At 44.1% G+C, this 13,611-nt stretch overlaps 1 protein-coding gene across 2 annotated transcripts in view; it reads right to left on the reverse strand.

Moving 5' to 3' along the window:
* Positions 1–13,611, reverse strand: part of vps8 (VPS8 subunit of CORVET complex) — a 570,202-nt gene that overhangs the window by 298,669 nt on the left and 257,922 nt on the right. For both annotated transcript variants that reach the window (XM_078551411.1, XM_078551410.1), the window contains exon 39: positions 8,004–8,085. In XM_078551411.1, the coding sequence (XP_078407537.1) occupies positions 8,004–8,085 (82 nt within the window). The remainder of the gene's footprint in view (positions 1–8,003; positions 8,086–13,611) is intronic.

The raw sequence follows: 13,611 nt of genomic DNA on the forward strand, positions 1-13,611 counted from the left end.
CATCATCAGACTTTTAATTCCAGATTTTTCTTGAATTCATATCCCACCATCTACCGTGACGGAATTCAAACCCAGGTCCCCCGAGCACTACCCTGGGTCTCTGGATAACTAAGATAAGTGGCAGTGAATGAAGTTAAACTGAGTTTTTCCAGCATTCTTTGTTCTTGTCCCTGGATTACTAGTCCAGCGACAATACCACTACTACCACTAAAACTCTTCAATCCTCAGGGTAGCTTTGTGATTAAGAAGCTTTTAGGATCTTCAAGCAAATTTGGCAATGGCTTAAGATGGTTCTAAGATCTTAAGCAGATTCACTATGTATAAAAAAAAGTTTCAATTATCAGAATTAGAGCAGTCGCGGTTCAAGATTTTTCTTCCATCTCAGGCACATGAAGTGGGAAATTCTGTCCTTTAATTTGAATTTACTTTGATGGTAAAATGTTGGTCTTGGCACTGAATTTCTGGGTTTTCCTGAACACTGATCTTGTGCCAAAGGATGGGGTTCCCTGTTATGACTGTCTTGTAAAGTGCAGCAACACTCCAGCCATTTTCAAGATAACATCACATCATTTATTCTTCCTTTCAAAATTGTCACAAAAAATGTATTTGCAGGATGTGGCCTTTGTTGATAATCCAAATCTGCCCATCCCTAGTTGCCCCTTGAGAAGGTGGTGGTGAGCTGCCTTCTTGAACCGCTGCAGTCCATGTGGTGTAGGTACACCCACAGTGCTGTTAGGGAGGGAGTTCCAGGATTTTTACCCAGCGACTGCGAAGGAACGGCCGATATATTTCCAAGTCAGGATGGTGAGTGACTTGGAGGGGAATTTGCAGGTGGTGGTGTTCCCATCTATCTGCTGCCCCTTGTCCTTCAGGTGGTAAAGGTTGCGGGTTTAGAATGTGCTGTTGAGGGAGCCTTGTGAGCTGCTGCAGTGCATCTTTTATATACGAATAAACAAAATAGGAGCAGGACTAGCCATTTGGCTTCTCGAGCCTGCTCCGCCATTCAATAAGATCATGGCTGATCTGTTAGTGTTTCGAATTCTATGTACCCATCCACTCCCTTTAACCTTAGATTCCCTTGCCTTACAAGAATCTAACTCACTCTGCCTTCAGTGACCCCGCCTCCACTGCCTTTTGAGGCAGAGAGATCCAAAGTCGCACAACCCTCAGAAAAAAATTCTCCTCATCTCTGTCCTAAAATGGCAACCCCTAATTTTAAAACAGTGCCCCCTAGTTCTGGACTCACCCACAAGAGGAAACATCCTTTCCACATTCACTTTGTCAAGGCCATTCAGGATCTTTTATACTTCAATCAGGTCACCCCTCACTCTTCTAAACTCCAGTGGAAACAAGCCCAGTCTGTCCAACCTTTCCTCATAAGACAATCCACTCATTCCAGGTATCAATCTAGTAAACCTCCTCTGAACCGCCTCCAACGCATTTACATCCTTCCTTAAATAAGGAGACCAAAACTGCACACAGTACTCGAGATGTGGTCTCACCAATGTCCTGTATAACTGAAGCATAACATCCTTACTTTTAAGTTCAATTCCTCTCGTAATAAAGGATAGCATTCCATTAGCCTTCTTGATGGTAAAACACTGCTGCTACTGTGCGTCGATGGTGGAGGGGTGAATATTTAAGGTGGTGGATAGGGAGATGATCAAACAGACGGCTTTCGCCTGGATGGTGTTGAGCTTCTTGAGTGTTGTGGGAGCTGCACCCATCCAGGCAAGTGGAGAGTATTCCATCACACTCCTGACTTGTAGACGTTGGACAGGCTTTGAGAGGTCAGAGAGTAAGTTACTCGCTACAGAATTCCTAGGCCGAGATTTTCCAGTCCAACCAGTGGCGGGTATCGTCGCGGTCAAGGCCAGAAAGTTTGGAAAGCTGCCAAAGGTCCGTTGACGGGAACGGAAAACACAGCTAAAGTCTCTGACTTGCTCTTGTTGCCACAGTATTTATATAGCTGGTCCAGTTAAGTTTCTGGTCAATGGTAACCCCCAGGAATGCGATAGAGGGGGATTCAGCAATGGTAAAGCTGTTGAATGTCAAAAGGGGATGGTTCGATTCTCTCTTGTTGGGGATGGTCATTGCCTGGCATTCATGTGGCACAAATGTTGCTTGCAGCTTATCAGCCCAAATCTGAAAGTTATCTATGTCTTGCTGCATGCGGGCATGGACTGCTTCAGTACCTGAGGATTACCAATGAAACTGAACACTGCAATTATCAGCGAACATCCCCAGGAATTGCTGGATAGTATTTGGGAGGAGGAACCATAGTAGAATTACTTTCTCACTGTTGGTCAAGAGCACCGAGGTTAATTCCTGCGTTGTCACCGTTGCTTCAGCAAAGACCATATTGGCATAAACTGTGGATGGTACCTGGGACCTTACACAGGACGCTGTGCTGAGAACTCCTGCAGCAGTGTCCTAGGATTGAGATGATTGATCTCCAACAACCATAGCCATCTTCCTTTGTGCTAGATACAACTCCAGCAGAGAGGTTTTCTCCCGATCTCCACTGACTTTTGTTTTACTAAGACTCCTTGATGCCACACTCGGTCAAATTCTGCCTTGATGTCAAGGGCAGTCAATCACTTCATTCTGGAATTCAGTTATTTTATCATATTTGGACTAGGATGTAATAAGGTGTGGAGCTCAGTGCCCTGGGTAGAACGCAAGCTGAACATCAATGAGCACATTATTGCTGAGTAAGTGCCGCCTAAGGACACTGTCGATGACACCTTCAATCACTTTGCAGATGATTGACAGTAGTGTCCTAGCCAGAAGACAGAAAGGAAAATAAATATATATATATACACACACACAACCTGGCTACTTTATAAAGTTATTATTTTTATTTTTAAAATGGACAAGGCTTTACCCTGACTAGCCATGACTCATAACAGAGGAATTTCTATCCTTCATAAACCAGCAGGGACCTCGTTATCTTTAAAGTGGTGCTAATGCCCTTTGTATTGGCTGACAATCAAGTTCCAAAGAAATGCACCAACACCCTTTTACATTTCTAAGGCAGAGCTTTGGCCAACGGAGATGGTATGTCTGCGAAGGACAAAAGGGACCCCGACTCCTCTATTAAACATATGTGACTGTGACAATGATAACCTATCCCTTCTTGTTCTTCCGACCTGTCTGAAGCTGTTGGCTCCATTTACACACCATCCTCCTCAAACATAAGAACCTAAGAATTAGGAGCAGGAGTATGCCATTTGGCCCCTCAAAGCCTGCCCCACCATTCAATAAGATCATGGCTGATCTGCCCCAGGCCTCAATTCCTCTTTTGTGCCAGCTCCTCATAGCCCTCATTTCAAAAATCTATCTACCTCTTTAAATACTTTTAGTGATCTAGCCTCCACAACTCTCTGGGGTAGAATTCCAGATATTCACTACCCTCTGAGGGAAGAAATCTCTTCACATCTCAGTTTTAAATGAGTGTCTCCTTATTCTGTAACTATGCCCCCCAGTTCGAGATTCCCCCACTAGTGGAAACACCTTCTCAACATCTACCCTGTCAAGCCCTCTCAGAATCTTGTACGTTTCAATAAGATCACCCCTCATTCTTCTAAACTCCAATGAATAAAGGCCTAACCTGTTTAGCCGATTTTCTAAATCAACCCCTTCATTCCAGGAATCAGCCCAGTCTCTCGAACTGCCTCCTATGCCAGTATATCCTTACATAAATACAGGGATCAAAACTGTACACAGTACTCTAGGTGCGGCCTCACCAACACCCTGTACAGTTGTAACAAGACTTCCCTATTTTTAAACTCCAACCCCTTAGCAATACAGGCCAAAATACCATTTGCCTTCTTAATTACTTGCTGCACCTGCATGCTAACTTGTTGCGTTTCATGCACAAGAACACCCAGATCCCTCTGTGCTGCACTTTTTTGGAGTTTTTCTCCATTTAAATAATTGTCTTCCTCCCAAAGTGCATGACCTCACACTTTCCTACATTTAAACTCAATCTGTCAAGTTTTTGCCCACTCACTCAACCTGTCTATATCCTTTTGCAGATTCCTCATGTCCTCATCACAACATGCCCTTCCGCCTACTTTTGTATTGTCAGCAAATTTGGATACATTACACTCTGTCCCCTCCTCCAAATCTTTAATATAGATAGTAAATAATTGAGGCCCTAGGACAGATCCTTGTGGATCACTCCACTAGTTACATCTTTCCAACCTGAAAAAGGCCCATTAATCCCGACTGTCTTGTCTTCTGTGTGTTAACCAATCCTCAATCCATGCTAATACATTACCCCGAATACCGTGAGCTCCTATCTTGTGCAACAACCTTTTATGTGGCACCTTATCAAATGCCTTCTGGAAATCCAAATACACTACATCTACCAGTTCCCCTTTATCAGCTCTGCTTGTTATATCCTCAAAGGACTCTAGCAAATTTGTCAAACATGATTTCCCTTCCACAAATCCATGTTGACTCTGTTTGATTGCGTTAAGCTTTTCTAAATGTCCTGCTATTTCTTCCTTAATAATGGACTCTAGCATTTTCCCAATGACAGATGTTAGCCTGACTGGCCTATAGGTTCCTGCTTTTTGTCTCCCTCCCTTCTTGAACAGGGGCGTCACATTAGCGGTTTCCCAATCCGCTGGGACCCTCCCGGAATCCAGTGAGTTCTGGAATATTTCGACCAATGCCTCCACTATCTCTGCAGCCACTTCCTTTAAAACTCTTGGATGCAGGTCATCAGATCCTGGTGACTTGTCTGCCTTTAGTCCCATTAGTTTGTCAAATACTTTGTCCCTCGTGATAGAGACCGTTACAAGATCTTTCTTCCCATTAGCTCCTTGCTTATCTGATACGTTTGGAATGTTTATAGTGTTCTCCACTGTGAAGACCAATGCAAAATATTGGTTTAAATTATCTGCCAATTCCCTACTCCCCATTATCAGTTCCCCAGTCGCATCCTCCAAGGGTCCCACGCTCACTTTGGCCACTCTCTTTTTATATACCCGTAGAAGCTTTTGCTATTTGTTTTTATATTTCCTACCAATTTACTTTCATAATGAATCTTCTCCCTCTTTATTAGTTATTTAGTCACCTGCTGCGGGCTCCTAAAAAATTCCCAATCCTCTGGCCTACCACTAGTTCCCACCACTTTGTATGCCTTAGTTTTTGATTGGATACTCTCCTTGACCACCTTTGTTAACCAGAGGTGGTTCATCCTTCTCATCGAGTCCTTCTTTTTGACTGGGATAAATTTTTGCTGAGCGTTATGAAATATCTGCTTAAATGTCTGCCACTGCTCATCCACTGACCTCTCCCTTAGTCTATTTTCCCAGCCCACTTTACACAACTCTTTCTTCATACCTCTGTAAATGCCCTTATTTAAGTTGAGGACACTGGTTTGAGACCCGAGTTGCTCGCCCTCAAACTGAATTTGAAATTCTGCCATGTTGTGATCATTATTCCCTAGAGGATCCTTAATTACAATATCCTTTATTAATCCCACCTCATTACACATTATTAGATCAAAAATAGCCTGTTCCCAGGTAGGTTCTGCAACGTATTGCTCTAAGAAACAATCCCTGATGCACTCTACAAATTCGTCTTCCATGTTACCCCCGCCAATCTGATTTGTCCAGTCAATATGTAGATTAAAATCACCCGTGGCAATTGTAGCACCCTTCTTACATGGCTCCATTATTTCCTGATTTATACTCTGTCCTATAGTGGGGCAACTCTTCGGGGGCCTCTAGACAACTCCCACCTTTCTTCTCCCTGCTATTCTTTATTTCCACCCAAACTGATCCCACATGAAGATCTATTGCACCTATATTACTACTCACCACCGCACCGATACCTTCCTTTATTAACAAAGCTACCCCACCTCCTTTTCCAGGATATCGAATACCCTACAATACTGAGCTCCCAGCCTTGGTCACACTGCAACCACATCTCTGTAACAGCTATCAAAATCAGATACATTTATTTCTATTTGTGCCGTCAAATAATCTACCTTGTTATAAATGCTGCGCGCATTCAGATAAAGAGCCTTAAGCTTTGATTTTTTACCACTATCACTCATTCTAGTTCTAATTTCTGCTGCACTCTTCTGCTTATATTTTCTGCCCCTTCCTGTCACACTTTAATTATCATTCACCTCTTCACTACCCTGCTCCTCTGCTCTCTCTCATTTCTTTTTGAATTTTTAAACTTCCCTTCAGTTGAACACTCCCCCCCCCAACTAATTTGTTTAAAGTCCTATCTACAACCCTAGTTATACGATTTGCCAGGACACTGGCCCCAGCATGGTTCAAATGAAGCCCGTCCCAGTGGAACAGCCCAGTACTGGTGCCGGTGCCCCATAAATTGGAACCCATTTCTCCCACACTAATCTTTCAGCCATGCATTTACCCCTCTAATCTTATTTACCCTGTGCCAATTTGCACGTGGCTCAGGTAGTTAATCTGGAGATTATCATCTTTGAGGTTCTGCTTTTTAATTTAGCCCCGAGCTGCTCGTAGTCCCTCAGCAGAACCTCCTTCCTAGTCCTACCTATGTCGTTGGTACCTATGTGGACCATGACAACTGGATCCTTCCCCTCCCACTCCAAGTTCCTCTCCAGCCCAGAAGAGATGTCCTTAACTTTGGCATCAGGTAGGCAACACAGCCTTCGGGACTCTGTCTCTTTGCTGCAGAGAACAGTATCTATTCCCCTAACTATGTTATCCCCTATTACAACTACATTTCTCGCTTCTCCCCCCACTTGAATGGCACTCTATACCACAGTGCTCTGGTCAGTTCGCTCATCCTCCCTGCAGTCTGTGCCTCTGTCCACACCGGGAGCAAGAACCTCGTACCTATTGGACAAGGGCACTGGCTGAGGCCCCTCCAAAGCTAAATTTTGGATACCCATTCCTGCCTCACTCTCAGTCACACCCTCCTGTCCCTGACCACTGTCCAAATTTGATGTAATTAATCTAAGGGGTATGACTGTCTCCTGAAACAGTGTCCCGGTAACTCTTCCCCTCCCTGATGTGTCGCAGTGTCTGCAGCTCAGACTCCAGATCATCAACTCTGAGCCAAAGTTCCTCGAGCAGCCAGCACTTGCTGCAGATGTGCCCACCAGACCCCACATTCTACAGCTGCAACACATCACCCGCCCAGCCATCTCTACTCTATTTAATTCATTAATTTGAATTAATTAATTTGAATACCAGTCCACCGTCATCCAGCTGGTTGAGGCTGTACTCACCTGGTTCCATTCTTATCTACCTAATCATAGCCAGCGAATCCATTGCGATGGCTTCTCTTCCCACTACTGCACATTACCTCTAAGGTCTCTCAAGAATCTATCTTCGGCTCCATCCTATCTCCTATTTGCTGGTCCTTGGTGACATCACCCAAAAACAAAGCTTTAATTTTCATATCTACCCTGATGACACCCAGCTCTAACCCACCACAACCTCTCGACCCCACTCCGCTGTTTCGAAATTGTCAAACTGTTTATCCAACATCCAGTACTGGAGAAGCAGAAATTTCCCTCAGTTAAATAATGGGAAGACTGAAGTTATTGTCTTCAATCCCTACCACAAACTTTGCTCCCTGGATGCCGACTCCATCCATCCCTCCAACTGTCAATGTCCGAGGTTGAACTGCACTGGTTTTGGTATCAGACCTTGGGATGAGCTTCTGACTCTATATTTGTGCTATCTTCATAACATCACCCAACTCCATCTCTGCCTCAGCTCATCTCTGGCTGAAACTCTCATCCATGGCTTTGTTACCTCTAAATTTAGCTATTCCAATGCGTTCTTGGCTGGTCGCCCATATTCTACCTTCCATAAACTTGGTTTCATCCACAACTCTGCCTGTGTCTTAATGTGTACCGAGTCTCATTCACCTATCACCCCTCTTCTCACCAACCTAACCTGGCTCTTGGTTAAGCAACAAGCAAGTTAAGGATGCAACGATTAATATGAATACAATTCACAAAATACTTCTATACTCACATTCAAAGGCAGGGCTGGATGACCCATCTTTCAACAACTTCTGGGCTGACATAACAGCCTCAAGTAATGGAAACCATAATGCCTGAAAGACAGAAAATGAATCTATCAAAGAACCATTCTTGTTCTCATGTCCTTCAACGTTACACATTATATTTTAAAGATCGGACTTCTATGATGAGTCAGTTGGTAAGTGCACTTTTCAGTAAGGGCCAAGGTCCCATTCACAGTTTTGTTGAAGCAACGGTAATAACACAGGAATTAACCTCAGTGCTCTTGACCAACAGTGGGAAAGCAATTCTACTATGGTTCCTCCTCCCAAATGCTATCTAGCAATTCCTAGTGGAAAGTACAAGTGTATTGAAGCAACGTATGAGCTTAGTTGTGATGCTCGCAATCAAGTCGCATCATGGCACTCGCTGGCTAGGCTGACAAATGAAGAATGCCCACTTCAGGGAGATATTGGAGGCAATCAACATTTGGGGGTCAGTAGTCTAGTATGAATCTAGAACTCCAGGACACAAGGCAAAAAGTAGGAAGGGATTAAAATGAAACTGAAGAATGCATAGTGTGATTTTCTCACAGAAATACAGGGCAATAAAATTACTTCAGCAAGATTTCCATTTGAGACACTTAACACCAAATTCCCCTCCATGAAGCATTAGCCTGACATTTTCCATTAAATTATGCGTCAAGCGGCACAACATAAATTGTCATAAATTGCCCCGCTTTTACGTTTTAGCTTTCCTTCTGTGGAAAATACCTGTTTCACATGCAGCACAACTGCATTGGAGTTGACACTGCGGTGCGCGAGGCATGTAAAAATATGCCAACTCAAGAGATCTAGCTCAAACAATCTCACAATGGATTGTGTTAATGCAGTGGAAATTGGACACCCGCCCCTACGTATTCCCTAACTTTTAATAACCTCCAACTTCTACGTCTAAACAGAGCAGAGTTTTCACAGATATAAGAAAACAGAAAATGCTGATGGCAAACATTTCCTCTGAAAAGAGATTATTGGCCTAAAATATGAACTCTGTTTCTCTTCCCACAGATGTTACAAGGCTTGCTGAGTGTCTCCAGCACTTATACTCTTGTTTCAAATTTCCAGCACGCACTAGGTTCAATATTAGAGCTATTACAGATCATCACTCAACAGGAACTAGAGAATCAAATCAATTATCAAATTGGGTGAAAATGACATTATATATCCTAGGACGGATGCACTGTGTGTCGGTGAGTGACATTCTAATTTATCAGGCAAAAAAAAATCAGCAAAACTAACATTTAGTGAACTTTATATTGTCTCAATAAAAATAGATGTCTGCAGTAATGTCACGATACGTAGTCACAGATTGATCCCATCATTCATGTGACTATTGAAATCATCGCTATCAGTTTGCAGCTCAATGAAACAGGCAAAGTGCATTAATGCATCATCACTAAACCACCAATTAAACTATTAGCTGAGGCAAGGAGCTGAATAAGCGAGCGACATTAAAATAGCATTCAAAGCAGGCGTGAAGTTGGGAGTCATGATTCATTGCAGCTCAACAGGTTCAGACAGCAAAAGGTGGGCTGGCTTCTGCACGGCGGAGGCCAGAAATGGGCTGGGTGATTTTCCTGGGGTAGATGCTCCTCCTGGCCCCACAGAAGTCTAAGATAATCCAGGAGCCTTTCCTGAGCATCCTCCTTGAAATGCCATTGAATAGGCCACTCACACCCAGTATAGCGGACTAGTGTGCATAGCAAGAGGCTCCGCCTATTCATACATTAAAATTGCAACTGGGTTTATACAACTGGTGTTCTGACCCAGATTTATATATTTAAACAACATCTACTCTGTTTGGGTGGGACCACTCGGTGCCCAATTCAGTCATGCAGGTGAACGGATGACCAATGATTTCCCCATGGTTCTTAATAGATTGTGGGCAGGATTTTTTGGCTCCTCCCACCGACAGGATCTTCCGGTTCCGCTGAGGTCATTGGAGTTTTGAACGACTCAGTGCATTTTCTGGCTCTGCACCCCCTCTTCTGCTGCGACAGGGCTATAAAATTCTGCTCAAATGGTCCCTGTTCAAAGAATGAAGTCATTTCCAACAATTGAGAAGGTTTTTACTGCAACATTTGTCACTGTTTCAGTGCACAAAGTGAAAAATAACAAAACATTGTAAGCCTAGGTAATTCATGGTAAAACATGGTAATCCCAATTGAACCTGTCAGTGCATGAATGAGCACAAATTTAATTTTAAATTACATATAAATAGCTGAAGTGCAAAAAAAAATAAAAAATCCCAAAAGTCTCATCCCGTAATGGGAATGTCCATTGCGACAGGCTGCACAAAACCTACAGCACTTTACAAAACTGGACTGAGTCCCATGTTGAGTCCAGGATATCTGCTGCACTGTTGTGAAGTGGGTTCAGCAGAAACAGCTGTATACTTTGTTTTTGAGGGGGACTATGCCTTCAGAAAGGGAGGGAAAGGTTGCTGTCGTTTATGGATATGGGGGCGATGGAATTTGGGTGCAGTGAAACCGAACTGCACCAATGTGTGAAACTGCGATGCACAAAATCAGTGCTCTGGATTATACCACACCCTGACTTTCCCTTCTAATGCTGGGTACCGTCATGAGCCCATTTTGCTTGACTAGTGGAGGCCAATTTCGTCGCCTGTGGTGCCCTTCGTGTTTACTGAACTTCTCCACACTGGCTGCACTGACGCCACAGTACTGTGTTTTCTTCGTTGAGGTTATTCGCATAAACAACAAGCAACTTGGCATAGTCCCCCTCAAAAACAAAGTATACAGCTGTTTACACTGGTTAAATGTAGAGGAATTAAAGATTATGAAGGGGTTTGATAGGGTAGACATATTGCTGATGTTCCCACTTGTGGGGGAACTAAAAGCAAGGGTCGTGTATTTAAGATAGTCATTAATAAATCCAATGAGACATTAAAGAGAACTTCTTCAATCGGAGAGTGGTGAGAAGGTGGAACTTGCTACCACAAGGTGTGACAGAGGTGATTAGCGTAAATGCATTTAAGAGGGAGCTAGATGCATACATGAGGAAGAAAGGAGCAGGAGGATAGGTTGATAGGGTGATCTTTTTCTGATCTCGCCCCTTTGGGCATAAACCTTGCTGGGGTGCCCTGTTTTCTTGGGCAGGACCCCACCCTGGGCGACGGTGACCCCTCCCAGCGGCTTGTTGAGCTCCTTGTTGTTGTGGATGGCGAGCTGTGGGTGGCAGAGGGGTTGATGCGGGTCTTCTTGTTGTCCCGGGCCGCGTTGCCGGCCGGCTCGAGCATCTCGGCCGTCGGATACTTGAGGACGTCGGCCAAGTAGACGGGGGCTCCGGCCCCAACACGCTATGCCATAGTGACCCTTGGTGCAGCAGCTGGTGGATACGGCCGATGGGAAACTGGAGACCAGCTCTGAAGGAAGGAGTCTTGACCTTGGATCGTCCTTTGCCTCCAGTTTTACCGTGACCAGGCATCCTGGTGTTGCCCGTGCTGAAAATCTTCACCAATCTAGATGAAGGTAGGTATGGAACATACACACCGGTATAGATCTGTTGGGCCAGCTGCCCTGTTTCTGTGTTGTATATTCGATGCACTGTCAACTTTTCTTTTTCAAGTTTATCATTACGATGGGCCAGGAGGCCTGTTTCTGTGCTGTATAGCTCTATGGCTCTTTAACTGTGAATTTTTTTAATACTGCTATTTACCTGAACACACAGCCTTACTATACGTGGTTTATCCTAGACTAATAAGTTACGTTTCTAAATCAGGAGCTCTCAAGTATACATAGGGAATTTTACCCCCCTCCCGCTGGCGGGATTTTCCGGTCCTGCCAAAGTCAAGGGAATTTTCCAGCCCCACCCCCCACTACGACGGGACCGTAAAATTCCGGCCACAAGTATATAATATATGATATATATGTTGCATCTCATCATGTTCAGTTTTTTTAATAATTTAAAACCTGTCTATTTTGACCAATATTTTTGTGAATAAACAGTGATCTCTTTCTCCCTCCTCACAGAATGCATAATTCAGTTTCCTCGGGTATTCTCTCCACTTTCCCAGTCTTGGCACTAGTCCATGCATCATGTTGGGTTAACGCAGTCAAAAACCCACCACCAATTCAACAAGGCTGCAAAGATAAAAGGACAATTAAGACCCGAGACACTCACCTTTTTCCTTTCCCCACAGACACTCCCTGACCTGCTGTGTGTTTCCAGTGGTTTCTGTTTAAGATTTCTAGCATCCAGCAGCGTTTTGTGCTTTGTGCAGGAGGAGCTGTTGGATGACCTTATTACATATATTCACAGCACAGAAAACAGGCCATCCGGTTTATGGCTGGTGTTCATGCACCACTCGAGCTTCCTCTCACCCTCCTCATCTCACCCTGTCAACATATCCTTCTGTTCCTTTCTCCCTCTTTTTAAAAAATTTTTTTCCCTTCTGGTCATCTAGCCCTCCCTGCCTGTGGGCCCTTGACCCTTCACTTCTGACCCGTTCATGGCAACAAAATGAACACTGCTTTTTGACTGCTTCCTTTGGTCAATCAGCAAATGTGCTCATAAATATTTCAACCCTGCTGCAGTGGACAGAAGCTCAGTAAGGCACCCTTCAACAAAATAAACTTTTAAGCATGGTGCTACTGAAGGAAAGTTCTCAAACAGGCAGTGAAGTACCCTAAACAAAAACAAAACTACCTGGAAAAACTCAGCAGGTCTGGCAGCATCTGCGGAGAGGAACACAGTTATCGATTCGGACTCAAAATGTTAACTGTGTTCCTCTCCGCAGATGCTGCCAGACCTGCTGAGTTTTTCCAGGTATTTTTGTTTTGGATTTCCAGCATCCGCAGTTTTTTTGCTTTTACCTTAGTGAAGTACCCTATATACTCGTGTAAAAGGCAATCTCATGTAAAAGTCAACTTCATCATTTTTGACCGTAAAAGCTAATTTTTCATACACCTCGTGTAAAAGTCAATCCTCGCTTTTCAGAGATCAAAGCCCAAATGTTTCATAACTAACAAATGACCTCTACAATCACAGCAAAAACCTTTTTTCATTATTCATTCAAAAAGTTACACTTAACACATTTCCTCCAGTTACTACTTGCCAATTGAGACAGGAAGGATGCAGATGGATTTGGATTTTGTGGAGGGTGGGGAACAGGGGAGTCGGTGGGGGGGGGGAGGTGTGGGGAAGCTGATGGGATGAAGGGAAATAAACTGCACACAAAGGAACAGGACGCAGGACCAACTTCCAGAGCAAATATTAAATAAATGAACAACCTGTGTCTTCAACCCTCACCCTCAGCCTCCCCGGATCGGCAGACTCGAGCCTTGCCAATGAGCTGTTGCAAATGCTGACTCAGTGCAATCCCCCTGCACCAATTGCAATCCCCCTGCACCAAGGCCTAGGTCAAGGGCTGGAAGCCATCAGTGTACCATTAACCAGTGTCACTTTCCTTCCCCATGCATTCCCTTTCCTGGCTCCCAAACAGCATTGAAACCACAGGCCAGGCAACACTGTTGCATCATCTCCTGGAGTGTGTGGTGGATGGGGTGGAGAGACGCTCCTTAATAAAGACACAGAAAGAGA

This window comes from Cetorhinus maximus, chromosome 11 (assembly GCF_964194155.1).
Source record: "Cetorhinus maximus chromosome 11, sCetMax3.hap1.1, whole genome shotgun sequence".
Taxonomy (NCBI): Eukaryota; Metazoa; Chordata; class Chondrichthyes; order Lamniformes; family Cetorhinidae; genus Cetorhinus; species Cetorhinus maximus.